This window comes from Aspergillus pseudodeflectus (assembly GCF_044049435.1).
Source record: "Aspergillus pseudodeflectus strain CBS 756.74 chromosome Unknown BJX68scaffold_12, whole genome shotgun sequence".
Classification (NCBI taxonomy): Eukaryota; Fungi; Ascomycota; class Eurotiomycetes; order Eurotiales; family Aspergillaceae; genus Aspergillus; species Aspergillus pseudodeflectus.
This window is the reverse complement of record NW_027263788.1, coordinates 204142-230346: the sequence shown is the minus strand read 5'-3', so window position 1 is coordinate 230346 and position 26205 is coordinate 204142. Positions and strand designations below refer to the sequence as shown.

At 52.0% G+C, this 26205-nt stretch overlaps 10 protein-coding genes across 10 annotated transcripts; 4 read left to right on the top strand and 6 right to left on the bottom strand.

The window, feature by feature from the left end:
* Positions 1-1061: 1061 nt before the first annotated feature.
* On the top strand, positions 1062-2544 carry BJX68DRAFT_264780 (ankyrin repeat domain-containing protein; the record flags this gene model as incomplete). Its single annotated transcript, XM_071045056.1, has 4 exons — positions 1062-1073; positions 1233-1619; positions 1849-2076; positions 2116-2544. The coding sequence occupies 4 exons, from the start codon at positions 1062-1064 to the stop codon at positions 2542-2544; spliced, it is 1056 nt and encodes a 351-aa protein (XP_070901194.1).
* A 1102-nt stretch (positions 2545-3646) lies between these two features.
* BJX68DRAFT_264779 (uncharacterized protein) lies at positions 3647-4445 on the top strand (the record flags this gene model as incomplete). The annotated part of the gene is made up of 2 exons (XM_071045055.1): positions 3647-3803; positions 3880-4445. 2 exons carry the CDS (start codon positions 3647-3649, stop codon positions 4443-4445), a joined length of 723 nt encoding a protein of 240 aa, XP_070901193.1.
* Positions 4446-5441: 996 nt separating this feature from the next.
* On the bottom strand, positions 5442-8499 carry BJX68DRAFT_232693 (beta-glucosidase). The gene is made up of 5 exons (XM_071039526.1): positions 8151-8499; positions 7885-8089; positions 7763-7834; positions 7533-7704; positions 5442-7480 (listed from the first exon to the last, which is right to left on the bottom strand). The coding sequence occupies exons 1-5, from the start codon at positions 8277-8279 to the stop codon at positions 5497-5499; spliced, it is 2562 nt and encodes an 853-aa protein (XP_070901192.1). The 5' UTR covers positions 8280-8499; the 3' UTR covers positions 5442-5496.
* A 474-nt stretch (positions 8500-8973) lies between these two features.
* On the top strand, positions 8974-10638 carry BJX68DRAFT_254039 (general substrate transporter; the record flags this gene model as incomplete). The annotated part of the gene is made up of 4 exons (XM_071042830.1): positions 8974-9146; positions 9203-9420; positions 9488-10016; positions 10083-10638. 4 exons carry the CDS (start codon positions 8974-8976, stop codon positions 10636-10638), a joined length of 1476 nt encoding a protein of 491 aa, XP_070901191.1.
* Positions 10639-10753: 115 nt separating this feature from the next.
* On the bottom strand, positions 10754-12993 carry BJX68DRAFT_232689 (Zn(II)2Cys6 transcription factor). The gene is made up of 5 exons (XM_071039525.1): positions 12812-12993; positions 12365-12757; positions 12122-12309; positions 11027-12067; positions 10754-10953 (listed from the first exon to the last, which is right to left on the bottom strand). Exons 1-4 carry the CDS (start codon positions 12820-12822, stop codon positions 11268-11270), a joined length of 1392 nt encoding a protein of 463 aa, XP_070901190.1. The 5' UTR covers positions 12823-12993; the 3' UTR covers positions 10754-10953; positions 11027-11267.
* A 2065-nt stretch (positions 12994-15058) lies between these two features.
* On the bottom strand, positions 15059-17636 carry BJX68DRAFT_232687 (Zn(II)2Cys6 transcription factor). The gene is made up of 2 exons (XM_071039524.1): positions 17370-17636; positions 15059-17268 (listed from the first exon to the last, which is right to left on the bottom strand). The coding sequence occupies exon 2, from the start codon at positions 16930-16932 to the stop codon at positions 15178-15180; it is 1755 nt and encodes a 584-aa protein (XP_070901189.1). The 5' UTR covers positions 16933-17268; positions 17370-17636; the 3' UTR covers positions 15059-15177.
* BJX68DRAFT_264773 (dolichyl-diphosphooligosaccharide--protein glycosyltransferase subunit 4) lies at positions 17508-18147 on the top strand (the record flags this gene model as incomplete). Its single annotated transcript, XM_071045054.1, has 2 exons — positions 17508-17606; positions 17836-18147. 2 exons carry the CDS (start codon positions 17508-17510, stop codon positions 18145-18147), a joined length of 411 nt encoding a protein of 136 aa, XP_070901188.1.
* A 140-nt stretch (positions 18148-18287) lies between these two features.
* On the bottom strand, positions 18288-21409 carry BJX68DRAFT_38183 (putative C2H2 finger domain protein). Its single transcript, XM_071049068.1, has 3 exons — positions 21295-21409; positions 18807-21225; positions 18288-18714 (listed from the first exon to the last, which is right to left on the bottom strand). Exons 2-3 carry the CDS (start codon positions 21172-21174, stop codon positions 18428-18430), a joined length of 2655 nt encoding a protein of 884 aa, XP_070901187.1. The 5' UTR covers positions 21175-21225; positions 21295-21409; the 3' UTR covers positions 18288-18427.
* A 935-nt stretch (positions 21410-22344) lies between these two features.
* BJX68DRAFT_38145 (synaptobrevin family protein) lies at positions 22345-23503 on the bottom strand. The gene is made up of 2 exons (XM_071049067.1): positions 23339-23503; positions 22345-23233 (listed from the first exon to the last, which is right to left on the bottom strand). Exons 1-2 carry the CDS (start codon positions 23374-23376, stop codon positions 22519-22521), a joined length of 753 nt encoding a protein of 250 aa, XP_070901186.1. The 5' UTR covers positions 23377-23503; the 3' UTR covers positions 22345-22518.
* Positions 23179-26204, bottom strand: BJX68DRAFT_38138 (uncharacterized protein). The gene is made up of 2 exons (XM_071049066.1): positions 23383-26204; positions 23179-23233 (listed from the first exon to the last, which is right to left on the bottom strand). The coding sequence occupies exon 1, from the start codon at positions 25798-25800 to the stop codon at positions 23668-23670; it is 2133 nt and encodes a 710-aa protein (XP_070901185.1). The 5' UTR covers positions 25801-26204; the 3' UTR covers positions 23179-23233; positions 23383-23667.
* Between the last annotated feature and the right edge of the window lies 1 nt (position 26205).

Here is a 26205-nt window from a genome sequence, read left to right as displayed (position 1 = left end):
ATCGGGACTGGGATATACTGGCCCATGAGTAAGAGAGACTTTCGAGGTTTTTTGTGCTGTGTCATTTTGATTTTTCTCCATACTCATACTCAAACTCCCACGTTTGAATGCATAGTCTGAAGCATCTTGATGACCAAGTACGTGACAGGCTAAATCTAGAAATGGGGATTTAGACTTTCTGATGAATAATGATATGGTAAAGGTCCGAATTTCTCTAGAAAGGGGATTTAGAGGTTTTCTGACTTTTATCTGTGGTTTTAGGTTCTAATGGGTCACAGTTTTCAAGGCCCTAATTTGTTGTGAGAGCTGTTCTAGTTTAGCCCTAAATGCTTTCGGCCGTATTCGTCTGGTAGAAATCTATACATGCCTCCATTGAATATCCAGGAACTTGTTTATAGTAACCAGTTCATATTTCTGATATTAATTACTTTTATGAAGGTTACTCTTGATGATGCGTATTATATAAGCGCAGTATTAATAAGTTCTATTGTTTTAATCTTACTCAACTTTTGTCTATATTAGAACTTAGACACTCGCTTATATCTATATTCAGAAAAAAAGCCAAAAACATCTGGGCAAGAAAAACCCATTGGCGTTTCTAGACTTCTTGGCTTGAGCAAATCATACAAGACATTGTTTATATACAAGTAAAAGAGAACCAAAGAAAGAAGAAGAAGAACGCAGCACGCGAGAGCGCGGAGAGAGAGAGGGGCACACTACGGAGAAAGGATGGGCTTTGGAGCAGAAGTGAGTGTTGACGGCAGACTGAGAGGGACCCTGGCCAACTGGCAACAGGCAAGTGGCTGCCTTGCAGCACCAGGAAAGAACCTTCCAGGGTGTGGCTTCAGCTGAACGACCGAAACCCGCACGTGTCGGGACTGGGACCCCTCTACCACTGCATCCTCGCTCTGCATCTTGACCCCAAAGCTTCTTTGATCTTGTTGCCCAGTGTCGTCAAAGACTAGAAAGGAGAAAAATCGCAAATGCGGTCAAACAAGACACGCAGGAATCCATTGAAATAGCTATCCGATCATCTTCACGCGAAGGAGAGACTAACGGAGATGGCCAGCGAGGTGAGTGAGGTAACACCAGGCGTACGACACGACCCCGAACAGACCAAATTGCTGGAAATCACTACTGATAGGTTCTTCTTCTCTTTTATAGACCGAGACTGCAGCCCATCATAGCGATGAAGATACTCGCCATTCCGCGCTCCGCAATTGGACCTGCAGGGAACAACGCCGCTCTGTACGGCTGTCTATCGAAACAACGTTGGAATTGTACGGTACCTGCTCGACGTCGAGCACCTTGATGTCAATGCCAGCAATCATGAAGGAATAACGCCGCTGCTTCTTGCAGCTAGTGAGGGATATGCTGAGCTAGTGCGAGTGCTTCTCCAGAGTGGCGTGATTGATGTCAACGCACGAATGTTTAATGGGTGGACCGCGCTCACCCGAGCAGTGTACTGGGGACACACCGATGTGGCCATGGAAATCGTCAACTCTGGAAGAGGGGTTGATCTCAACACAGAGAGCCAGTCTTGGACAGCCCTCCATTGGGCCCTGGCACGACGCCACCTTGATATTGCACACATGCTCATCGCCCAGCCTTCTGTTGACGTGGACTAAAAAGATGCAGACGGCTTCACTCCTTTTATCACCGCCGCCAAGTACAATCATTGTGATATTGTTCGCGCTCTGCTCCAAGACCGCGAGGGCATAGACGCCAATGCAAAAGATGGAAGCGGAGTCACGGCGCTTGGGTGGGCCGTGCAGTTCAACTTTTCACGATACACTCAGAGTCCTCCTCCACCATCCTGGGGTTGATGCTAATGTTCCCGCAGTCTAGCACCAGCCGCTTTTGTATACTGCTATAGAGAGCGGCCAGATTCCCACGGTTCGCCTGCTGCTTGAGCGCCCAGACCTAGATATAAACGCGCTGAACGAGCCCGGCGAGTCCGCTATATTCCTTGCCATTGCGCGTAAAGAACCTGACGTCACGATATTGATTCTTGAGAGTCGGAGTGATCTTGATCCTAATCTTGGATACAACATTATTAGTCTAGCCGGTGGCGAGGTGATTACATTCTTCTAAGACCACCCTGAAGCTGATCAGCGCAGGTTACACGGGTGGTCAATCCTCCACCTTGCTGCAGGGCTCGGCTATTCGGAGATCCTGATTCCTCTCCTTGAAAAGTTTAGGGGCACGTTGATTGTCCATGCCCGGTTAGCACTGGGAGATACGGCTTTGCACTGTGCCCTTAGCGGGGCGAACATGGATGGGCTGGAGATACTGCTCGACAGCACCGCCATCGACATTGACGCGACAAACGAAGATGGAATGACGGCGCTCCATCTGGCTGCCGAGTCTGGAGATCTTGATGCTGTTCGGCTTCTGCTAGAGCATAGGGCTGACATGCACATCGCCGAGAATGGTGGTTCCACCGCCGAGCAGTTGGCAACGAGCAGTGGACATACCGAAGTGGCTGAACTCCTGCGGAATAGCAGGCCGACGCAGTCTATGCACTCTGAAAAGACAAGATAATCAAATCTACCTTCTGGTAGTGATGGGGGCAGTTTGAATGCTTTTACAAACATTTCAAAGTATGCCCGGGCAACAGCACTGACCTCGGGCGCCATGGCACATCAAAACCAGGGGCCCTGCGACCCGGCGACGACGACTACGTCCCTTCAATGTCATGCGTAGTCGGCCACTCCCACTGCCAACACGAAAATGTGCCCGTGCGCAACCCGGCATACAGCAGCGGAAGAGGACAGGGCGTACGAGCACAACGCCGTAATAACCCTCCTCCGATCTCGCTTCTACTTACTATAACTGTCGACGCGTGATGGCATGTCGGGCGGGCTTGCTCGTACACAGCAGGGACTCATGGCCCAAACCCTAATCAGCATGTTTAGAGTCCCTTTTTTAAGCGTTCGCGGGTATTTGGTTCGGCCCACGCCCGAAGGTGCGCATCCGTGGTTCTGCTCGTGGCGAGATCCGATCCAAACCCTAAGTGTGCCAAAAGCATCACTACGGACCTGTTGGGTGTTCATTTTCCTCCTGGTTTTAGCTGGATTTTAGCAATACCTCCTGTTCAATACAGGCCAAGTGGCGTGTATTGGTAGCCTCCCCGGCGAGAGGCGACGAGAGGGATATCTGACCAGCAGCAGATTGGTTGCGACGGCTCGGCATCAGGATGAGACTTACTTTCTGCTACTAAACATTCTTCGATTCGGCGAAAGCTTCCCGACCCCAGTTAATATTTCCATGGCCAGGGATTGGTTGATACTGAGAGACCCAGCCAGTCCTCGCTTTGACGAAGCATCATAGAAATTGACTCTGCTTCACACCACGAAGATCCAGTATGCTTTAAGCCCATAGGACATACCATGCACCGGGGATCTTAACCCCCAATATACGACACGATTACACAGTCAAGAGCCGCCGGGCCATGGTGCACTGGTGGTGACGCTCATATAGCCCCCAATAACACGTGAAACTGCTCGTAGAATTGGGATCCCAGAGCCCCAAGGCAGTACTATAAAGTCCAGAGGACCCCTAAACCGCATGACTTGCGAGGGCTAGAGAAACAAGGTATCCAGAGACCCAAGATACTTTAGATCGACAACCGGTATATGCCAAAATGAGGCCGATTCTCCTCCTAGGGGCTCTTGCAACCCTCGTCGCCCTCGGCGGCTCCCTTCCTCCCAAGGACAAGGACAAGGGCAAGAGCGACGACTACGACCATGACCATGCCAACGACAAATCCAACCCCAAGTCCCGCTTCCACATTGGCGAGTGTACGAACCTCCTTTACCTCATATTCCCCCCTTAACCAGGCCAATCCATACTAACCACTCCACCTCACACCAACAGACAACCCCCTCAACCTCTTTACCCGCCAGCCCTCCCCAGGCTGCGACGACTACAGCGCCGGCCTCTGCGGCTGCTTCTGCCACTACCAGGGGTACCCCTACTATATCTGCGCGCAGGACCACTGCCAATGCTACCGCGAGTACGCGACCGGCTGCTGGTACGCATACTACTACTACGTGGGCGGCGGGTACCCTGCCCCGGGCGACTGGCATCAGCCGAGATATCCGCACTGCCCGCGGTATCCGTATTGCAGCGACCAGCCGTATTCGAGCGAGACCCCAACGTATGTCAGTGATGGGCCTTCGACGTATACGCCTCTGTCCAGTACGTATTATTCGTCGACGCCGTCGAGCTCGGCGTCGAGTGTGTATTCGACCTCGACCCCGTATCCATCGTCGTCGTCGAGTGAATACCCCTCGTCTACCCCGTATCCGTCGTCCACCCCTTATCCATCGTCGTCAAGCGAGTACCCTTCATCCACTGCGTATGTCACTTCCAGTGAGTACTACTCGTCAGCCGAGTACACCTCAACTGCCATCGTGGGTCCCTCGCCATCGAGCTCTTAGCAGCAACCCGAGAACTGGAACGGTAGATGGGAAGGAATGAGGCCGAGTTGGGAATATTAGCAGGGAGAACCAACATAATCACGACTTCGATTGGGTAGTTATGAGATAAAAGGTCAAAAAGGACGGACGTTATCTTGTATTATTGTACTGCTACACGTATTTATACTCAGAATGACCTTGTACTTTTATCATGCTACTAGTAGTATATACAAAGAAATTTGTTCCATTATAAAGGTTCTCATAAAAGTCCAAGCTGGGGTACGTATGTATACCGTAGGGCAGTTAATTAGACAGCCTTCCGTAGCGTTGATTCCAAGGTGAAGGAAGAATGCAGACCCACCTCGAGTTCACGAAGTCATCCATGCAGCTGATAGTTATATGCTAGCTTGTCAGCCTCCTCCTCGAGGTTTATTATCGCTGGGGCGTTGATCTGCGATAATGCATCGAATCAACCATTGCTACCTTGTGGTGGTTATTGAAGAACCAGGTTTACTTCTCCCAGAATCTCAGGATACTTAAACGGATTCTTGAGTTCCTTTACTTCATCATTGATTATTATCAGGCATGGCAAATTGCCAATCAGTTTTTATGGTCATACAGGAATTCTAGCGTGACCTATATATATATATATATATATGCCTTGACTGACGACCAAACAGTTTCCTGCTTTCCGCCCCAGGCCACTGGTGAACTAGGAACCTCGCTCTGCTCCACAGAAGACGCCACGGAAACCGTATACGAGCCCTCATCCGCCTGCCAGCATCCCGCCTCGACGTTGTAATAGCTCACAGCATACTTGTCTAAGCTAACAAATACACTACGCTCCTCATCAGAATCAAGTCGTATCTTACACCCAAGTCATCGTCGTCATTATCTTCATCACAACAGTCCTCACAATTCCCACATCAATCCCAATGCCCTCTGCAACAGGGTTCACAGTCACAGCAATCATCATCGCAATTGCAACAGTCATCGCAACATCTATATATTGATTGACGAGTAATGAGTTACCCTACCTACCCACTTCCCTACAATCCGTTAGATACAAATTTTATAGCCCATTCCAGGTAAACCCCCGAGTAACCTCAACCTGCACAGCCCCATAGATTTCCTCCACCGAGCCCGCCATGGAAACTGTATACGAGCCTTCATCTGCCTGCCAGCATCCCCCATCGATGTTGTAGTAGCTCACAGCATACTTATCCAATTTCACAGATACAATCTGCACATCACCAGGATCAACCCGTACCTTCACAAAGTCTTTAAGTTCCTTGAGTGGTCGTTTCCGACCGGCGGAGCAGTTGCGAAGGTCCTCTGGGAAACTTATGTAGTACTGCAGCACGGTTGCGCCTGGGCGAGTTCCGAGATTGCGGATTGCGCAGGTGATTTCGATTGTGTCAGTGGGGTCTGAGAGTGATGCTGGCTGCGTGGACGAGATATGGATGCTGGAGACCTCGACGTGCATATCATACGAGAGTCCAAATCCGAACGGGAACAGAGGAATGGGGGTATTCTCGCGATCGTAGTATCGATACCCTACGTCTAGACCCTCGGCATACCTGACGATATTGTTCTCATCACAGGGGAAATTGCCATATGACGGGTTATCTTCGTCCCGACGGGGCCACGAGAATGGCAGCCGGCCGCTGGGGTTCATTTTCCCTGAAAGGACCAGAGCGAGGGAGTGCCCGGCTTCCTGGCCAGGAAACCAGGCCTGCACTAGACCCGGTACCCGGTCAATAAAAGGAGTAAGGTCTACGGGACCGCCGCTGAAGTTGACGACAATCGTGTTTGGGTTGGCGCGTGCTACTGCAAGGATCTGGTCGTACTGTGGGCGGGCAAGGGAGAATGAGGTCCGGTCAAAGCCCTCGGATTCAATTTCTGGCGTCGTGCCGATGCAAACAATGGCGTATTGGGCCCTTGAAGCAGCGGTGCACGCGGCCTCTATGCGCTTGGGGAGGTCGATGGCTTCGTGGAAGCGGAGGGTCGAACCCTGAAATAAGCGGCCACCGGAAAGAGTGTGAGAGTTGAGCAAGGCTGGGTCGGTGTTCCAAGATTCAAGTGTAAGTGTATAAAACTGGTTGGCTTGCATGGAGTATTTGAAGCGTTGCTCAAGTTGAGATTTGAAAAAGTAGAATGATTCTGGCTTGAGGTCGGTTTCTTGAGACCTTGTGAAAACGTTTTCGCCGTTGACGTAGCAGATTGCAGGACCCGTGGAGATGACGGAAAGGATGTGTTCGCCGCTTGTTGTTGGGCGGACAGCGAATTCCATTCTGGTGCAGTACTCGGAATCGAGGTAGGATGGCCATTTCTCTTTTATCATGTATTCGGGTAGCGCCTTTGTCTCTTTGTGGACCAAGTTCTGCCCTATGATATGGCCGTTGAACCATTCTAGGTTGACTGGCTCCGGTGACTGCGTCTGTGTATCTGATGCATAGAGTATTGCGGTATCTGCATGAGGTAGAGCACCAAACACAGGGACCCCAGGGGCTTCGATTACATCAAACCCAGCTTCCCTCAGCCCTTGAATGGGACTGACGGCGCGGAGGGAGTCAACCCGGGCACTTCCACCACCTCCTAGAGCGGCATTGAATGCGTGATGTCCAATGAGAGCAACAGGGGCTTTCTCTGGGAGCGGAAGGATATCATTCTCATTCTTTAGCAACACCATTCCCTGTGCACCGGCAACTCGGATGAACTGGTCACGATCCGGGTCCTGGAGGGCCACTTCTGGTGCTTCTTCTGGGTTCTCAAAGCGCCCTAGACGCTGCGCGAGTTCTAACACTCGCCGTGCGGAGCTATTGACTGTCTCTTCAGAAACAGTACCATCCGTGATAGCCTGCAGTAGCTTGTCGCCTCTCCACTTGGTCGGTCCTGGCAGGTCGACGTCCACACCTGCATTGATACTTTCGGCAGTAGAGTAGACGCCCATCCAGTCCGAGACCACTAGTCCGGCGAAACCCCAATCCTGGCGCACAACTCCATTCACCAGTCCGGCGTCGTCTGACACGTAGATCCCGTTTACTCGATTGTAGCTAGTTTCCCAGTCAGCTCCTTGCTTTGACCAGTGGCTGCGAATTTTCTCACCTGGTCATAAGGCACCATGGTTTCGACCACTTCATAAGTAGTTGGAATGGAAGCATATATATCTCTCGGAGGGTCTGCTCGTCGAGCTCTGCGGAGAGGATCTTGCGGTTGTTCTCGGTGTCGTTGGCAACAAAGTGCTTTGGCGTGGCAGCGATGCCTTCTGACTGACAACCTATAGGCGCACCATGTTAGTACATCTCTGAAATGTATTCGGAGAAAAGCGGGCTCACCATTGATAAACGCTGCCGACAAAGCCCCGAGGACTACGGGATCCTCAGAGTATGTCTCATAGTTCCGCCCTCCTAATAGCCGTTATGAGAGATCCCAATCACCCGGAGAAAGGGGGACCAACCTCGGGGAGAGCGTATCACATTCAGTGTCGGAGCCAGAAGCACATTTGCAGCCTTGGTCTTTGCTTCCTTCGCGATCTCTTGTCCCGAACGGTAGAGGAGGTCGCGGTCAAACGAGGCTCCTAGACTTGTTCCGCAGGGAAAGCAAGCTGCCTTGATTCCACTCACATAACTCTCTCCTCGGGCTCCATTTGGACCGTCTGTAGTCTACCGCCAAAGTACGGTTAGTATATTTCTTCCCAAGGGAAGGGAGAAGAGTGCAGCTGACCTTGATATGTGGAACGAAAACATCATCACGATAAATGACAGGTGTACGCCACCAATCGACTGCAGCGAGAAGAGAGACTTTTTCTTCGAGTGTTAGCTTTCCGAGGAGAACGTCGAGTTTACCAGACATTGTGAGAGATAGGGAGGAATTTCCACAGCGCAGTTCCTGGTGAGGGATAACACGGCCTCAACGGGGGCGGATCGAGCCAGTGTTATAGTTCATGTAACGGGCTGTTCACTGACCCGCTCAAAAATGCCGCACTAAGATAGCATCATCGCAATCATTTCAGAGACCTCAGAATGAGTCTCTCCCATGTACTGTGGGGACTGGCGAAGAATGAGAATCAGTGGCTGATGGTTGAAGATCAGGGCGTTCGGAGTAGGAGGTTGGTGAGTGGTTGACTGGGCCCCGCTCCGAGAATTTCGGCCCGGCTTCGGCTTTGCGCTGCTTTGATTGGTTGCTTTTTCGCAGTAGGCCATCTCTTTTTGTGTGTTGGAGAATGGAGATGGAAAGGCCTTCTTCCCCGCAAATTTCACTCTCCGCATCACAATCTCTGGAGTCGTGCAATGGACAAACTCCATGGACATAATTTGTCTGAAAGTCGCAGTTCAAATGCCGGCTGTGCACTCACCCGGCTCTAGGCTCATGGAGTCTATAAATTGACCCTCTCGTCCGAACCTTTGGTGAAGGGAACAGCTTTTCTGCTTCAATAGTCCAGCTTTTCTCGTTGGGTTCACTCCTACATCAGCCTTAATTCTTTGCCTGCGACATGATGACTGACTCCATTCGCGAGCCGAAGAAGGAGGCAAATATATCCTCCGACATGGTCGAGCATGCCGTGGCTAAGGAAGACCTCGAGATTCCCGACCTCGATGCCCGTCTCCAACAGCTCGCCCAAGAAGCTCCTCCGTTCTACAAGAACCACAATCTTCTGATTGTATACTTGCTCATGATTCCAGGCTGCTTGGTCCCTTCTGTTACCTTAGGCTTCGATTCGTCGATGATGAACGGCCTGCAGGCTGTGGATACTTGGATTGATTGAATGTCTCGAGCGCACGACGGAAACCGCATACTGACCTGTTGGCCGCAGACTTTGGCAATCCATCGGGCTCCATACTGGGCTTGATGACTTCTATCCTGTCCGTTGGTGCCGTCTGTGCCACTCCATTCATTAGTCCCCTGGGTGATAGATTCGGACGACGTTGGGGTATCTGGTTTGGCTCGGCCGTCATGGCTGTCGGTGGCGCCCTTCAGGGTGCCTCGGTGCATAGTGAGTCTACTCTCTGGTTGACTATGTGTCTAGTCTAGTGTCTCTACTAATCTAAGCTGTCTGTTAGTCTCAATGTTCCTCATTTCCCGCTTCCTCCTTGGGTTCGGCCTGGTTTTTTCCAATACATACGCTCCTATCCTGATAGGAGAGCTTGCCCATCCCAGAGATCGTCAAGTAGTCACGTCTCTGTATCAAACATCTTGGTACTTTGGCGCTATAGCTGCTGCATGGTGCACTTTTGGAACGTACGACATGCTCAATGAGTGGGCGTGGCGCATCCCATCACTCCTTCAGGTGGTTCCGGCTTCCATCACCCTTGTCGGAGTATTCTTTCTTCCCGAGTCACCTCGTTGGCTCATCGCAAATGGACGCGCAGCAGATGCAAAGAAAATCCTCGTTCACTATCACGCCAATGGCCGAGAGGGCGATCCGATGGTCGAATTGGAGTATGCAGAGATGAAGCGCGTGATCGAGGCCGACATGGCCAATCGAACACCCTGGAAAGCACTTATTGCCACGCCAGGAAACCGGCGCCGTTTACTTCTCATGATAATGCTCGGTTTCTTCTCCCAATGGTCTGGCAATGGGCTGGTCTCGTAAGTTCCTCCCTCGCTCACTGCAATATATTTGCATTTTGTAAGTTGACTGACATGTCCAAATAGGTATTACCTAGTCCGCGTCCTCGAAACCGTCGGAATTGCCAGCCGCAAGAACCAAAGCATCATCAACGGGTCTCTCATGATCTGGAACTGGTTCTGCGCCATCGGATCCGCATTTGCAACCGCCAAAATCCGCCGCCGCACGCAGTTCCTCATCTCCACCGCGGGGATGCTCACCATTTTTGCCGCCCAGACTCTCTGCGCAGGCCTCTTCAACGAACACAGCAACCAGGCCGCAGGAAACACTGTGATTGCCATGCTCTTTCTCTTCTATACGTTTTATAACTTTGCCTTCAACGCGCTTCTGTATTCTTATCCGGTCGAGGTCCTCCCGTACCCGATCCGCGCCAAGGGCTTCTCGGTCCTCATGTTCTGCGGCAAGGCGGCGAATTTCGTGAATGCTTTGGTTAATCCTGTTGGATTAGAGGCCATTGGGTGGAATTATTACCTTGTTTACGTGGGTTGGTTGTGTGTTGAGACTGTTTGCGTTTATTTCTATTTTGTTGAGACCAAGGGGCCGAGTTTGGAGGCTATTGCTGAGGTCTTTGACCGGCGGTAAGGTTTCGATCATTTCGAGATACAGTCATGCTAGCAGGACCCTTGTTGGGACTTGCAGAAGGTTCTAGCACGCATGCAGATTGAACGTTACCCTGTCTACTCTATAAGATATATGTGTATAAACCTATGGCGAGAGATATGTGTGGATATAGGCCCATCGTTCCCTAGGCAGTGGTTGAGCGCCGCAGCTAAGACTCACGCGTCCCAAGACGTTTCTGTGCAATATAGCTCGGCGTCAATATAGTTGGAATCTGATTCTTCCTATGCTGTTCGAGAGATTCTGCATCAGCTAAGCTTTCGAGTCCGCTAGAACGACCTTCGACACTATCGGATCAGCAACTGATACAACAAAGCTCGCGCAGAAAAGACAGGACACGTTGAACTCTCACCCGCAGTTTCATAATCCAGCCGCTCATAGCTGGTACCCAGTGACATGACCTGAAACTTTAACATGGATTTCCATCTTTGCGAATCTTGATAGAACTTGAAATCGGCCTGGTTGACGACGCGGAGGAACCATTCGGCTTGGTCGAACTAATAAGAAGATGGAGAAAGAGCAGTGAGCCCTTAGCTGGGAAATGTGCAGAAGCCAAGATAGCATGATATAAGCTATAATAAGAAACCTACCACCTAGTTGAAGAGCCGGCAATGAGCCTTAACACGTGTCAGGCAATCGCGGAGAGCGAGCAGCTGACTTTGAATACCGGTTATGACCCGCGGATCCGTGGCCGTGAGGAGCCAGTGCGTCAGAATAACCTGAGCGGTCTTGACCATCTGCCCGAAGCATGCATTGTGGAGGTCGAGGTGCGCGAGAAACCAGACTTGCTGTACGATGCTGGCGGTCGCCGAAGCGTGCTTGTATATCAATAAAGTAGCACCATTGCCCGTATCGGAAGTCCCAGATAACGTCGATTCTGTCCAGTCCAGAGAGTCGAACAAGATCAGTTGCCAGATGTACTCATATAGCAGATGCATATACATGAATGAGCGGAGAGTAAACTTTTGCTGGTGAGTTTCGAGATTCGCTTGCGTAAGCGCGAGGGACGGGTGGAGGTTTGTATTCCAGTCGGATAATTGCTGCTGCAAGGGAGCAAATTGCTGATTGCCTGAAACCTTAACCAGTTGGCATGTTTTGTAGTAGATTTCTGAAAGAAGGAGGAGATTTTGCGGGACACACGGCAAATGCAATGATCTGTGGTTGGGAGTCGTAAGGGCGGAGCTTTTGACAATGTCAAATTCGTCCTCGCTGTACAGCTGCGGTAGAGGGCTGATAGGAGGCAGGGACCGCGCCAAGTCCAGATATGGTGGAAAGGTATTCTCCATTAGAATGATAGTTGCGATCAGACGGCGACAGAGCTCCGCCTGGACTGGGTCCAAGTCGCTAGCAGGCTTGTCGAGTCTGAGGATTGCCACAAAACTGCGGGCGAAACCTACAGCATGTTATTTGTTTGCTGGTACCAAGGGGCTATGGAATCGGGCCCTACTTAGAAACATCCAGGCTTTTCGAGCACCACCAAATGTTAGATTATAGGTAGCAAGCAGCACATAAACCTGGATTGTGGTAAGAGATGGATGGTCGAAATCCTCTTTCAGAAGCTGTCGAGCTTCTTGGTAAAGTGATTCGCCCCAGTGAGGACGCAGATGGGGGTTCTGGAAAGGTGCATGGGAATATCTGCACCAATCTTAATCAGATAACCCTAGAAGCAAAGAATATTTGGCTTGCATACCGAATCCCCAAGGCCATAATGGCAAATAGGAGGACTTTGGGAATATCGCCAAGAGCGAATCGACGCAAAAAGATGGTTTGGTCAAACATAGAATGAATATCATGAAAGTTTTGAAAATAAAGTAATAGCAATGTTTGAGTCAGCTCTCCCTCTCGGAGAATTTCAGACGCAGTGCCTGTTCCAATATCAAGGCCAGAGTTACTGCTGGATAATTGGAGGGCCGAAAGGACCCCTGTATCAGGAACTGGTGGCGCAGGGTCCTGGTGAGTCGGCGTGGCGGGCGTCCCATGATCAAACCCAGTCACACGATGGACGTATGAGCATGCCAGATTGCGAGCCTGACATCGTTTACAGGTTCCAGTCTCGTCCATGGAGCATCTCACCTTGCGCGTCCTGTTTTCAGACACTTTAGCCTTAGTATCATACACGAGGATGTTACTCACCGACATTCCATACATGCATTTCGAGGCATTGTGGTGAGAAATATATGCTGTCAAGGCCGCACCTTGCCTTGGGCTGCCGTGGTTGTACCGTCGATCGAGATTCCGAGGCGGTTTATCTCCCACGGCCTTAGGGCAAACTCTTCGTAGGGAATCAACGATGCTCCTTTGATCAGAAAAGCTACGCACAAATGATTTGCAAAGGATGAAGGTGTTTGAGACTCGTTAGTCAGCATAGAGGGCCTAGGTAGGTCCGTATCACATGACTCGGTACCGTGAAGAGCTTTTAAAGGAACAGCAATAATCTTATATTGACCAAAATTCGCTCCTTCCTCAACAGTACAGAGAGTCCTCGAGACCTAGATAGATACATGGAAGTCAGGAGGCTGGCATATCTAGCCGGTCGGCCGTGATTGGGAGACCAGTTGCATGATGATTTGCGAGACGAAGTTAATTGCCGTCCATAGTGAGAGATAGGAAGATTTTAGGGCTGGCTCCCCAGTATCTGGGTCCGTGACTGTTGCAAAGTGATTGATGAAGCCCTCGTTTGCGACGATGTTGCCGATCAATGCGCCTGAGTAGCCGACGTACCTGGTTTGTGGTGCATGTTAGCCGCAAGGGTTTGATACCTAGTTGTCGGGCTAGAAGCCGGAAACCTACATTTCACCCAGGGATACGATCAGTCCAGTGCCGTAGAAACGAGAGAACTTTCGGATGCACTTCCCGCGAGACATGTTGACGAATGAGGAGACGGGGCTCCGTCGGAGAAGGCATCGTCCTTGCTGTCGTCCATTGTCTCCTTGATCGGAGTACAGGCAGTCTGTTCCTTAGAGTCTGCCATTGCAGGATAGAAAGGAGACTCATGCCAGTGTGCCTCCCCATATACCTGGCCTGTCACGTTTCACTCCTCGAACCGAGATCCCTCCAGTAACGGGGACTCTAGACAGTAGAGAGTGCCCACTCAACGCCCCACAACAATGGACTTGCCAACGTTGCTTGCTCACGAAGCAATCGTCCTTCGCGTGCTGCATCCACCGACTTGCTCCCATCCTCATCCACCGAGCCTTTATAAAACTGTTTGCGAGTGGCGTAGCAGGCTCGAATCCTCCATTCTGCGGTCTCGTAGGCAACGTGTGTGCGACAAGCGTGGCGACAGTAGGCCGTGAGGTCTACACTCCTATTTACAGTGAAGCTACATTTTGCTCGGCCTCTTCTCGTCGCGTCGCTGCTCTGGGGTGAACAGCGGATTCCCGTCGTGCGCGTAGTCGTTGCAGATCAGGTCCTAGTCATGCAGGTAGAGATACAGCTCGTAAAGCCGAACTCGCCCTCGGATACCGATTGATGTTTTTTAAGGCCACGGCGCTGAGGACCGTGTTGACTGTCTGGGGTTTGAGTTCTGGCCAGGCGAAGTCGATGTCACGCGCGGAGCTCATGGATGGATTGTGTGGCTCACCTACTGGCAGTAGGAATGGGCAGCTCTGGGCGATGAGGTGTGTGTTGCCGTTATCTGTCCTGTGCAGATGGGAAGGCGCAGGGGGAGAGGGAGGGGGGCACTGGTTTGCTGTGAGATGATGGTCATTCTCTTTTGTTGCCGGGATTGAGGCGATTCGATGGTACGCACCATCCAGTCGAGTCAAATTGCGAGCAAGGATACGCTACATAAAAGTACCGTCCATCAGAGATCATCAGGACTCTTTGGCTTGGGTGAGGCTTACCCTCCGCGGGAGCATCTCTCGCATAAATTGAGAAACACATGGCTGTAAGCGGAGCCTTGGATTGGAGGCTCGGAATATTTCCGTCAAAAATAGGTATGAACAAATCAACCTCAGAGCGAGTTTGGGTGTGCCAGTCCTTCTCTTCTCGGATTCTCTGTCTTGCTTAGCACTCCTGTGCTGTCAGGAAGGGAATATTGCCCATGGTAAGCAGGCCCGCTCCCCAAGACTGACATTACACCGACCTCGGCTTCATAAAGTTGCCTTGTTTGTTCTGATCGTGCTGGTGTATATATCGAGTTACCTAGTGAAAGATCCTTAGCACTTGCTCGGGTTATTGCTCTGTTTAGAAACAGAAAATATTAACCGCACCACATATTATCAATCAACGGCCCTTATTGATAGCCTTTGATGTCTACATCGAGGAACTTTGCGGTGCAGCGCCGGCAACCGTGCTGCCGTTACTGGGGGTTACCCTTTCGTGAATATAAGCGGTCGATCTTCCAACTGAACCTCATTCGATAAGAGTGAAAAAAAAAATATACCCATGAAAGCGCTTCATACAGGGACTAACTACCCAAGAGTAGGATAGATTCTACCATAATCTACATAACCATAGTCATAACCAAACAAATCGCACCAAGTACCAATCAACCATTCATTACCTCGGAAGCACATCAGGAAGCCAGAACCGGCCGTTATTGTCAAGGACAGCATTCAGATCAATCTGATCCATCGTCGGCCGCAGACCCATATCCATAACATCTCTCGCGACAGCCTTGATCTGCCGCATGATTGACTGCGAGATCGCCCAGGTATTCGACAATGTCTTGAACACGCCTATCGTCAGCGAGAGCTTGTCGCGGCTGGGATCCGGCATCTGGCCGGCTTTCACGGAGCAGGCGGCGAGTTGGACGATGGAGGACATAACGAGAGAGCAGATGAAGAAGGGAGTGTGCTTCACGACGGGCATGGGGGTGGATGCGAGGGAGGAGATTTCGCTTGCGGCCTTCACGGCCTTCATGGCGTGGGAGTGGTGCGAGAAGGCTGGAATTGAGCACGGGCCGTGGTGGCCGCAGATGACTTCGGCAGCTACGGTGGGGGATGAGAGGAGGTCGGACCGCGGGAAGTGCAGGTAGATGGAGGTGCCGTTAATGACCATTCTTGCTTGGAACATCAACTCGTCGACCGTGCCATCTGGCCGGAGGAGCTCTGCTTTCGATTCGGGGAGGTGGTGGAAAAAGCTCGTGATTCGGGCGTCGATAGATTCGACCTGTTCCTGTTGGCCTTCCACCATGTCTTGGATGGATACGACTTTTCCGAGCACTCGCGCCGCTTCTATGCGGTAGGTGTAGGATGAAAAGTCTCGCTCCTCGTCGGCAAAGACGCGGTCGTCGAACTGTGCTATCGTCGGAGGCGGTGGAGGGACCAGCCCTTCCTGGTATATGCGATCCTCACAGGGAAGCGGTACCTCCAGAGGTACCTTGCTCAGGCGAAACTCGGGTTGGACACCGAGTGCAGTAAGCATCCCCTCGATAATAAATAATTCCCACCAGGTGCGCCTTAGGCACTCTTCTCTGACTGGGTCGCCTTCGCCCATCAAAATCGCAAAGTCCCTCGTGTGCATGCCGAGTTCAAAGCTCAGATCAACAGCAGTCGCAAGACACTCTCCAGCTTGTGGGCGCTCATTTCTCGAATGAAGGACAATTGCCAGTAGCACAAGCGCTTGTACCTTTTCTATAGTCCCTTCTTGCTCCATGACGTTTGACATGACCGTCGGCCGATAGGTCTCACTAGATGCGGCGGGGGTGAAATGAGCACCGATGAATTTAATGACCTGCTCTAAAAATGCTGGCACACCACGGCCCTGATAGAGGAAACGAATCTGTGGTAAGATAGGATGCGAAGGATGGAAAAACTGATAGTAAATATCAACCAGATAACCATCGCTCGCAATAGACGTCGATGACTCTGGAGTTAGGGGTGCATTCTTTACGAGAAGTTGCTGTGCAGTGGCGGCCGGTTGTTCCACGAAAATGGAACTTTCCGAGGGCGTAGAGGCGGGGAGAGTTGCCGTCGTAGGCATATACGTGAAGGAACTCTGAAAGTTCCAGTCGACAGGGACATTGGGGACGTTATATAGACCGACCGTATTCGGATCAAATGCAGGTGTGATGTCCGTCACCTCTTCCTCAGGTGATGGGTTGGCGCGCCGCTTCTTGGACGGGCCCTTGTACCCTCGTCGAGAAGGGGTATATTGGCATTCCGCACCGGCAGTAGCGCAGCGGCTACAGACGGGAGTCATCCCATCGCACTTCAGATGCTTGTGGCGACAGAGAAGGCAGGCCAGAAGAGAGGGGCCAGCGCTCCGTGGTTGTTGGCCAAAAGCCTTTGATGGCATGAATTGCTCGGTCATCCTGGTCTCTGAAACTGGTACAGTCCTCGGTGCGAAAGCTCCTAGAGATAGCAGTTGCAGTGGAGAGCAAACCCGCGATGCATGCAGGAAGAAACAGCTGAAGGGTAATTTCCCCTATCTCGTGCAGGAGAATGCGCCTGAAAAGTACCCAGTCCTAGGTACTACTATGAAACTTTTGGCAGGCGGAGTCGAGGCAAAAAAAAAAAATTGCGGGGATACACTAGCTAAAGTAAAACGGGTTCAACGGTCGCAATTGAGTGACAGTATCCGCGGTTCAAGTGGAGGTGTCTCAGGGGAAAAGAATGGCAAGTCTGAGACAAAAATAAGAAGAGGCGCCTGGCGAGTAGATCAGAATTGCTCAGGAGACTGTCACCAGTCTAGTCTGGAACCGGGCCGCTGCAGCACCCTCTGAGCGACCCTCTTTGGATGCGACTAACCTCGAGGTTAGACAAGATTGCGAGGGACACGACAACGGTCCTGAATGGGTCCAGGGAGCAACGTCGGTGTGACCTCCAGACGACGAGGCTCTATGGCTATTCGACGAGCTGGATGAGGGTTGCAGAGGGATTGACGCGATGGAGGGTGTCTCTGGATCTGGAGAAAGACTGGATGAGCTCCCCGCCGTTGAAAGTCTAATTTGTGCACATAATCTCGCTGACAAAGCAGTCTCGATTGTGCACATGATCCAGCTTGCCCGATTGGGACACGTCTCAGAGCGCTGCGACTCGCGCTGACGACAGCTAACCAGTCCACTAGCTGAGCAACTCCTTGTCTTCAATTGCGAGACCATTTCAATTAAAAGGAAATACTGCCCTCATAAACTAGGCAAGGAGCTCAATTGTACCACCCATCGCTCCCTCGTTGTCATCCCACTCAAAACTAACTCTTCAACGTGGCATCCAGCAACAAGCATCTTCCCCGACTCTGACACCGAGCCGGATACCATCAATAAACCTTGACCTCACTGCTCGTCGCAAGTCTCGCACAATGATTACCGATAACGATCTCCACCGCCTTGCAGTCTTCCTCGGCTCCTGCGCCATGATACTTATCGTCCTCTACCACTTCCTCGAAGTCAACGCAAAGGACGACGAAGACGACACTGTCCCTGCGACCAAGAACTCAAAGAACGGCTCGACAGATGCAGCTTCGCGTACAACATCAACGGCGGCCGCAGGCGGCTCATCTGTTAGTGGAGGGGGCAAGGACCGATAATTTACTACAGTCGAAGTCGAGGTGGATGTATTTAATCGTGGTCAACTAGTGGCGCCAAATCAAGACACACAACCTTCAGGTATTGTGGTTTATTAGGGGACGGATCTTGAGAAATGCTCACGATCCCCCTGCAATACTGTACAATGTTGGAAACGGCCCCAGCTGTCCAGTTCGAATAGCAACATGTCATCCCAACGCCGTGACGCCCGTTGCTTCAAGAAAAATCCTCCACAAAATGCAATGTAAACTATGATACAGTGCAGCGCGATGCAGGTAACCACTATTCAGACCGCACCTCGTAGACGTCCTCATCGTTGCTCACCCTTTGGTTGCGTACAGGAGTGGCCAACTCGCATCCACCAGGGTCCAATCCCACACCAATGTGTTCCTTGAGCCGTTCTACTGCCTTCATAATCTCCCGAGCCTTCTCTTGCTGTGTATTTTTCCCATGCACTCGATTGAACGCGCGAATAGACGAGTAGCTGGCTGGAAAGATGAGCGAATCTTCGTTTCCTGGAGGATTAGATTCCGGAATTGTCAACGGAACTGTCTTTGATTCCCGGTCGACTAGATCCCAAGTTCGATAAGAGGTTAATAGATAGTTCGTGATTGAATGTGAAATTCATGCGCTGTTAGAAGCAATCATTGTGCTTTCTCACCACTTGTAGGCACTACTGGTCCGTCACCCAGCTTCCAAGCAAGAGCGTCAAGATGAGCTTGCTTAACGTGCTTCATGAGCTCCGCGGCAGGCATGGCCCCCGTAACCGTGCAGCCTTTCCATCCACAGACCATAGAAAAAGAGACATGTTTTTTGAAAAGATGCTTCTTGAGAAGGTCGAGGTTATGCAGCTCCAATTGACAATTGCCCCAATGACACGCGAAGACGGGATAGGAAGCAGCTGGAGCCGCCGCGGGGGGTGGAACAGCAACTTTTGGCTTGTTCGTACTTCCAGGCGGCCGACCACGTCTGCGTTTCTCCATGCCTGAGTTTGGTGTGCTCGGAGCAGAAGCCTTTGCTTGGGGCTCGGGTGGAGCGGCCGGCGCTGGCTGAGGCGGTGGAGCCTGAAGCTGAACTTGTGGTGGCTTTGGAATCGGCTGAGGTTTTGGCTGTGGCGGTTGCTGCCTGGAGGTTTGCTGCGGATTGGGGTGCTGCTGCTGCTGTGGGGGTCTTGTGTTGTTCAAGTTGACGGAGAACTGCGAGAACGAAGGCGGCAGCGCGACTTGCAGGGCAGGTTGTGGAGCTGTTTGACTTGTTTGCCTGACGGACCCCTGACTTGGAGCCTGAGGCGCCATATCACGTGACGGTTGTCCAGGGTCCACAAGATCCCATTTGAAAGTTGCGAGATCCGAGTTCATATCCACAGCATAAAATGCATTGCGGAGGCATAAAAGATGATGATTCAGACTGGGCTCTGTTGGGTGACGGCCGGCTGCGATCAAGATATCCCTAGCGATAGTCTTGGGGTTGTACGTGATCTTCTGTGCTGCATCTTTCTCATTGAGCCGGCTCACTATGTCCAAACGTCGTTTCAGATGTGATCTATCTGCAGGATTCTGTGGTTGGTAGGAAAAGGCTGTCAAGTTTCCGTACGGACCAGAAGGGGGGTGAGTATGGGGTGCTTGTGCCATCTGGGGTGTGGTTTGTGGAGGCCGAAACGCGCCGGCCTTCGGAGGAGCTGTTTGCGTCGGTGGGGGCCTTTGCTGTTGTGGTGGAGTCTGTTGTACATGGTGTGGTACAGGTGGTGTAGCGGAATGTGCGGCTGGCCGTGAAACGGGTTGTGTGGGGGGAGGCTGCGAGGTAGCTTGCGTGGTGGGCCGCGAGACAGGGCACGGAGCGGGTTGCGAGCCAGCGCCCGGAGTATGCTGTGGTGCCTGTTGTGTAGTGGACTGTACGGTCACTTTCGGAGCGTTTTGAGCGGGCAGTCTAATCTCCGGAGACGGTTTCCGCGATTGGATGCTGTCGAGGCGCTGCACGGGCTGCAGCGTTCTGATCTGTGTGGCGGAGGGCTGAATGAATTGTGGGAGACATGGGGCTGTAGTGTTTGGTGATGCATACGGCTGTTGTCGCCCTGGGAGGTTCTGTGCCGTCGTTTGCGGACTGGCGCTGGACGGAGCTCGTGATGGGGCCTTTGGCTGTGTGCGTTGAGCGTACTGCGTAGCGCGTGGTGCTTGGGTTTGCGATGTCGCTGGGGACGAAGTACGTTGCGGTGCTTGCGATGCATGCGACAACTGCGGCGACTGCTGCCCCTGCTGCCCCTGCTGCCCCTGCGGTGTTGCTCGCGCCTGCGCTGGAGAAATATATTGGGAGCCCGGCCGTGCCATTTGCTGCGGGATTCGGCGTGCGGTAGGCTGTGACGACTGCGTTGTAGGCTGCGAGACTCGCGAGTCGCTTGTCAGAGATGAAGCATTCGAGGAAGGATAGGCAAGGCTCGAGTTGGTTTGAGTGTTCTGAACGGGCGCCTGCTGCCTATTCTGCGCGTATGCAGGTGAGGAAATGTTCGGCACAGGCTGTGAAGGAGCTTGCGAAGCAACAGGCGGGTCTAGTCGACGTCTTTTGGCGTCATGGCCAGAGTACATGTTGGCAGCATGCGACTCCCATGACGAGACCACAGGTTGCTGACTTTGTGACACTGGTGTTGGAAGTTGACGGCTGGTCGAACGTGTTGGGGACTGTTGAGTGAGGGAAACAGCGGGCAACCCTGAGGTGCTTTCCGGGTAGGAAGTTGGTCTCGAGTATTCGCGCGTCGGAGGGGGCCCCCACCGGTATGAAGGGTACGGCACGACGTCCTCTAGACGCACAAAGGACTCCTCCTGCTGTTGGTACGTCGGATAATACTGAGATTGATTGCTGCTATTGTTCACTTGTGGAGTATGGCCCGTGGAAGTCGTCGCCGAGTTGTAGAACGGGCTTCTCCAGTGAGAATCCGAACTATCCTCAGCGCGCGGCGCGTGTTGGGGGAGGTTCTGGAGGTTCGACGGCGTAAAGCCGGGAGGCCAGTCGAGCCATGGAAATTGCTCGTCCGCCATGTTGGCGGTAAGGTTTTGTTCTTGAGATGGGGCGGCCTCCGCAAAGGGGAACTGGGGGTTTCGAGAGAAGTGAGCAATTTACGGACTCGGCCATGACGGACCTCGAGTTCGTAGACAAACCGTGCGTTCAAAGTATAGCCTCTAGAACAAGAACCTGAGCACAGCATATTCCGTAAAGTCTCCTCACCCCTCATCTCTGAAGCACCGAGAGGCGGCGCGAATTCGGACCTCGCGCAAACCCGACGACGCGACAAAGCATCGTTGGAGATGGTTAGTCAGCAGCTGATAGTGCAGGTGGTGAAGGCGGTGAGTGTGCCTAGGCATGTCATGTGACCCACTCTATGTATACTTTTTTCCGTCCTACGCAAAATTAAGTTTAAAAAAATCTCAACAGCACCAGCAACAGCTCTTGACAGCAATTCACCAGACGTTGCTCATGGTTCACGACACTCCAATGGAGAATTTAATATCCTTGATCATTATGCTACTTGAGCATTACGCTCTCCGTGCGCAATAGCGAGCTATAAACTCAATGCCTCATGCCTCCGGCAACACGCGAGCAGCTCGCAGCGCCACAACATGAGACCAGCAAGCGCAAACAGAGAACTTGATCTTGTCGAATTGCACCATAAATGAATGGCAGCATCACAAACCAAAAACCATGATCTTCCACAAACACTATACCCTCCTCCCCACCATTCCTCGTTCTCCGGAACTCCAAATCCGCCAAATTATCTCCTCATCAATCTCCCACCATGGTTGAAGAGGTATACGGTTGGCGTAGAAGGACATGCAGGATCTGGGATTCGTCCCAGGGCTATCCTGCCTCGCTTGCAGACTCGCACGGACGCCACTCACTATGGCAAGGAAGCTGCGAGTTTGAGAGTGAGATACATACCGTAATTTGAATACGTAGATTAGGTCGTCGTACTGCCAAGATAGGAGTTGGTGGTGGTTAGCGGTGTTGGTTCTTCGCGCGTTGCTTACCGTGGACATCTGACTAGGACTTCGTGCCCGGCCAAGCGGTTGCTTGGTAGACCAGGAATGGCTTTTAGGGCTATGGCTGCGGCGTTTCTACTGGATGTTGGGCTTAAATCTCCGGGATCTAACGTCCTCTCACGTAGCAAATGGGCTGAATATGAGACAAAGCTAGCTATATATGGTACAATCTTGACCATCTTCTGGAAGGCGTGATATCATGAGAAAAAGGCTGCTAATAATAAAAGGCACGGGGAGAAAAGAAACAGAAGAAAGCGACAAGCTCATCCACCAGGCAACCGTCGTTCATCTCATAAACCTGTCCATCCTAGACCAGAAGTGAAGGACAGTATCTCGTAGGTAGACCTACCCAACACACTTCCCCCAAGCCGGCAGCCCACAGCCCATGCCGACGAAAAGGTAAACCAAAAACACAACGACAACCGCGAGGAGCGTCATGAGCTTGACATTCTTCCACCACATCCTCCTCCTCAGCCCGCGACTCCGCATCCGGAAATCATGCGCGCTTCCACCCAACCGATCCGTCTTATCAACGAGCAAATCAATGCGCTCCCCGCGCTCCAATACCCGCTCAATATTCTCCGTCATGATATCCTTTACGCTATCAATCTCTTTCCTTGCCGAAGCCAGCGAGTCCGCCGGCGGCGCCGTGTTGAACGTCTGTAACAGAGCCCGAAGCTCGCTGTTGAAAGCCGCGCACCCGTACGCCGGTAGGGACCCAAAATCCGTATTCGAGGGCGGGTACGTAGACAGGAACTTGCGCTTCATCTCGAGAAGGTAGGCGAAGGGGATGCGGCGGCCTTGCTCGGCTGTTGCGACGACGATGTAGCTTAGGGGTGCGTAGGAGTTTGGTTCGCCCGTGCTAGAGTCTGCCGGAGGCCCCGAGGGGGAGTCCGAGATGTAGTGGACGAAGAGGCGCTCGTGCGTGTATGTAAGCTTCTGGGGCTGGTCATGGCTGATTTTGGGGAGGATGATGGAGGCGAGGGAGGAGGCGGCTGTTGAGGAGGAGCCGGGGGCCGAGTGTTCGGCGAGGATTGTGCTGCGGTGGGCTATGCAGGAGCTGCAGTGGTTCAAGTATTAGTTGGGTCTGGGGTAATTGATGGAAATACTAGACTGTGGAATGCGGGTTTGAAGAGTAGATGGGGACGGGGACAATGAAGCTTACTAGAGGAGGAAGCTTGCCGGCTTAGATGATGAGGCCATGCTGACTATTGTGTTTGGGGCAGAAGAGACTGTCTATCTCTCCTTGTGCCTCGTAGGGTGATTCTTAGGCGAGATGTAATGAAGCTGGATAGACTGATCGATCGTGGTCGAGATTGCTGCCTCGCGCATTTCCGCTCCGTGACGTAGATGACGCCAAGCATTCCAATCTTCCATGTCACGTGATACCTAGCTTCTTGAGGTTATTCTCATCTCGACATTAACCATATTAGTCATTATTTAGGTACATTTCAATCTGCTTGCAAGAAGAGCGCAGAAGACACATCATGCCAGTCAAAAGTTCTTCCTCCGGATGGGGAGTTCTTGTGTCCCATCATTCCCTGACTTCACCCCCTGATGGTTTCTCAGCTCGCCGTTCTCACCTCGGCGCTTTTCGCGGATCGGAAGGCTTGAGTCTGGCGCGTTTGGAACCATGTCCCACTCACTACTTTCAGTCTCATTGCCGACAATAACAGTGTCGCCGCTGTCACTGTCAGTGTCAAACGATACGTCATCAATATCCTCCGCACACGAGTCCAGGGTGAAATCCAGGTCGTCTGTGTTGTCAGTCGGCCGGACACTAACAGAGCCCACAGCCACACTTTCGCCGGCATCCGACATGTCTCCAGAGTCGATGGACATGACTTCACTAGCAAATCCCTCTGTGGCTCGGTGGGAAGCGCCATGGATGGTGCTTTCGACGAACGAATACGTGGATGGGGCATATGAGGATAGACCGCTACCAGTGTGAATGGCAGGTCCCGGAGCAGAAAAGCCGCCTGTTTCAGCGAGGGGTGGTTGCTCGGCATATACGCCGCCTGTTCCATCATCACATCCTCCAGCCCATAACGGTAGGTACTTGAATTCCTTGTCCGTGAGACAAGTGAGTGTATCCGTTAGCTCGTACTGCATTTCGGGGCGATTTGAGTTGACCATGTGCCTGGCATAGGCCTGCATATAGTAATCAGCCTCTTGTACAAATGCATAAACGGAGAAGTACGGTTCCGCGCCGCCGAAGAACTTCTTGTCTTCATCGCGGTCCTGCACGAGCTCCATTGGAGGGCCGTTGTCCAGAGGCCTGAGGACTTCGTTGAATCTAGCGGCTCTGCGGTTCAACTCTTTACGGGTCACCGCTCTGATAATCACCTCGTGCTGATTTCGCAAGGGGCCCCCTTTATATCCGCATAGATCTGCAACAGAGCAGCCCCAGTAAGACTCTGGCACTAGTTCTCCATCGTCCTCGCCGAGACCTCTGTCGATGAGCTGTTGCCAGAATGTCCTCGTTGTCAAGCGCTCAACGAAATCTAGGGAGTCGTAGACGTGGTAGAAATCATTGGTAGGATATGTTCCAGTGTTGTCGTGCTTGAGTTTATTCGGAAGCCAGGTCGCTCTTACCGGACAGAGGGCCGCCCAAATAGTTGCCCGCACAAAGTCTTTTAAGGAAGAGATAAGCTCCGACACAACCTCCTCCTCGTCGGGGTTCAGGGGTACGAAATTAAGTGCAGTCTGATACATGGATGAGTCGTTGAGCCAACGCATCTCAATTCCTATGAAGTCGGCGAACCGCTCAAGGATATAACTCAGGAAGGATTCGCCGGCATATTGTACGCGCTGGAGATCATCATCGTCCAACTGGTCCTGCGGTCGTCCGTGGACGGTGGCTTGTCGCTTTCTAGGTCCAGGAAAATCAGAGGACCGCAGAAGAAGCAGAGCTTCCTCTCCAACTAGTATAGAGAACGAGTCCGATAGAAGATGGTCGCACTGAGTTCCCTTGGCCAGCTGATACGTGGTCTCTGGATGAAGTTCAATAAGACGCGCGTTTGTGGACTCATAGACCCAAGTTGCGACGCGTACGTTAATCTGGGGCATTGTTGCAATTTCGTATAGCTTTGCCAGAGCAAAAAAGGTCCACAGCTTGCAAGGTGTGTCCAACTGGGGACTAATATCTTCCAAGACTTGCAAGATATGGACGATGCCCGCGCGATGCCGTGAAGGTGAGTACTCTGGAAGAGGGCCAAGATCCTCTTCGCCGGCAAACGAGTCGCTACCAGAAATACACGTTAAAGGGAGGTTCCAGCGAGAGAAGGAGTTCGCCCAGCTTCTCATGCCCTGGGGGCAGGATAGCTCAGTCAAATATAGGACAGCATCCTCGTCGCTTAAGGGAGGGGTCAGGTCAATTATGTACTTGATTCCTTCGGGAGGTGCTCCGCGGCGTTTGATATTACGCTGCTGCGTCCTTGGTTCGAAAAGCTTCTGGAAAAAGGGAGAGCCGGTCGCTAGGAGCTTCTGGCTGTGAACCCTATGGCCAATACCTTGAGCAGAGTTTGGGTTCAAAGACCATGTCGGCCGGTATGAGGGAGGGTCGATAAAAGCCAGTGTATCGGCATCTTCGAAAAATAGAAACTCCTTGAGCTGTGAAGAACTCATGATTGATGGAGAAACCAGTCCAAGAGTCCGCAAAGAAATTGTAGTGATCGTATCTAGGAGGTCGAGAAGCGAAATGTGAGGGGTTGAGTATTTGCGGCGAAAAACACGTAACAATCACACGCTTCGAACCTAGTAAAATAAAAGGACGTTGAAAGTAGGGTACAAAGTGGCCATGGAGATCTGAAATACGATGAGAAGTGGCGAAAGGGACGGGTGGGGGATGGAAGAAGAGGAGAATGGGGATGCAGATGAGGCTGAGAGAGGAGATGCCGGTTGGTGGAGTTGTTTGCGTTGAGCTTTTTCACCACCCTGCCACCTGCCTTGTAGCCTCCAGTGGATTCGAGTTGCTGCCTGGTTCCATGTGACTCAGGCCTCTCCAGCTTATTTGCATAAGTCATCTCCAAG

What these genes read in the sequence shown, in the direction of transcription:
- BJX68DRAFT_232693 (XM_071039526.1), bottom strand. Translation starts at nt 8,279, where the DNA reads ATGTCTGGTAAACTCGACGTTCTCCTCGGAAAGCTAACACTCGAAGAA. An exon ending in TTTTCGTTCCACATATCAAG is followed by an intron (nt 8,090 to 8,150) that starts GTCAGCTGCACT and finishes CTTTGGCGGTAG; the next exon opens with ACTACAGACGGTCCAAATGG. An exon ending in GTCGGCAGCGTTTATCAATG is followed by an intron (nt 7,705 to 7,762) that starts GTGAGCCCGCTT and finishes GTGCGCCTATAG; the next exon opens with GTTGTCAGTCAGAAGGCATC.
- BJX68DRAFT_232689 (XM_071039525.1), bottom strand. An exon ending in ATTATGGCCTTGGGGATTCG is followed by an intron (nt 12,310 to 12,364) that starts GTATGCAAGCCA and finishes AGATTGGTGCAG; the next exon opens with ATATTCCCATGCACCTTTCC. An exon ending in AAAAGCCTGGATGTTTCTAA is followed by an intron (nt 12,068 to 12,121) that starts GTAGGGCCCGAT and finishes AACATGCTGTAG; the next exon opens with GTTTCGCCCGCAGTTTTGTG.
- BJX68DRAFT_232687 (XM_071039524.1), bottom strand. Translation starts at nt 16,932, where the DNA reads ATGACCGAGCAATTCATGCCATCAAAGGCTTTTGGCCAACAACCACGG.
- BJX68DRAFT_38145 (XM_071049067.1), bottom strand. Translation starts at nt 23,376, where the DNA reads ATGGCCTCATCATCTAAGCCGGCAAGCTTCCTCCTCTA. An exon ending in CCGGCAAGCTTCCTCCTCTA is followed by an intron (nt 23,234 to 23,338) that starts GTAAGCTTCATT and finishes GAACCACTGCAG; the next exon opens with CTCCTGCATAGCCCACCGCA.
- BJX68DRAFT_38183 (XM_071049068.1), bottom strand. Translation starts at nt 21,174, where the DNA reads ATGGCGGACGAGCAATTTCCATGGCTCGACTGGCCTCCCGGCTTTACG. An exon ending in ACCAGTAGTGCCTACAAGTG is followed by an intron (nt 18,715 to 18,806) that starts GTGAGAAAGCAC and finishes CTTGGGATCTAG; the next exon opens with TCGACCGGGAATCAAAGACA.
- BJX68DRAFT_38138 (XM_071049066.1), bottom strand. Translation starts at nt 25,800, where the DNA reads ATGAGTTCTTCACAGCTCAAGGAGTTTCTATTTTTCGAAGATGCCGAT.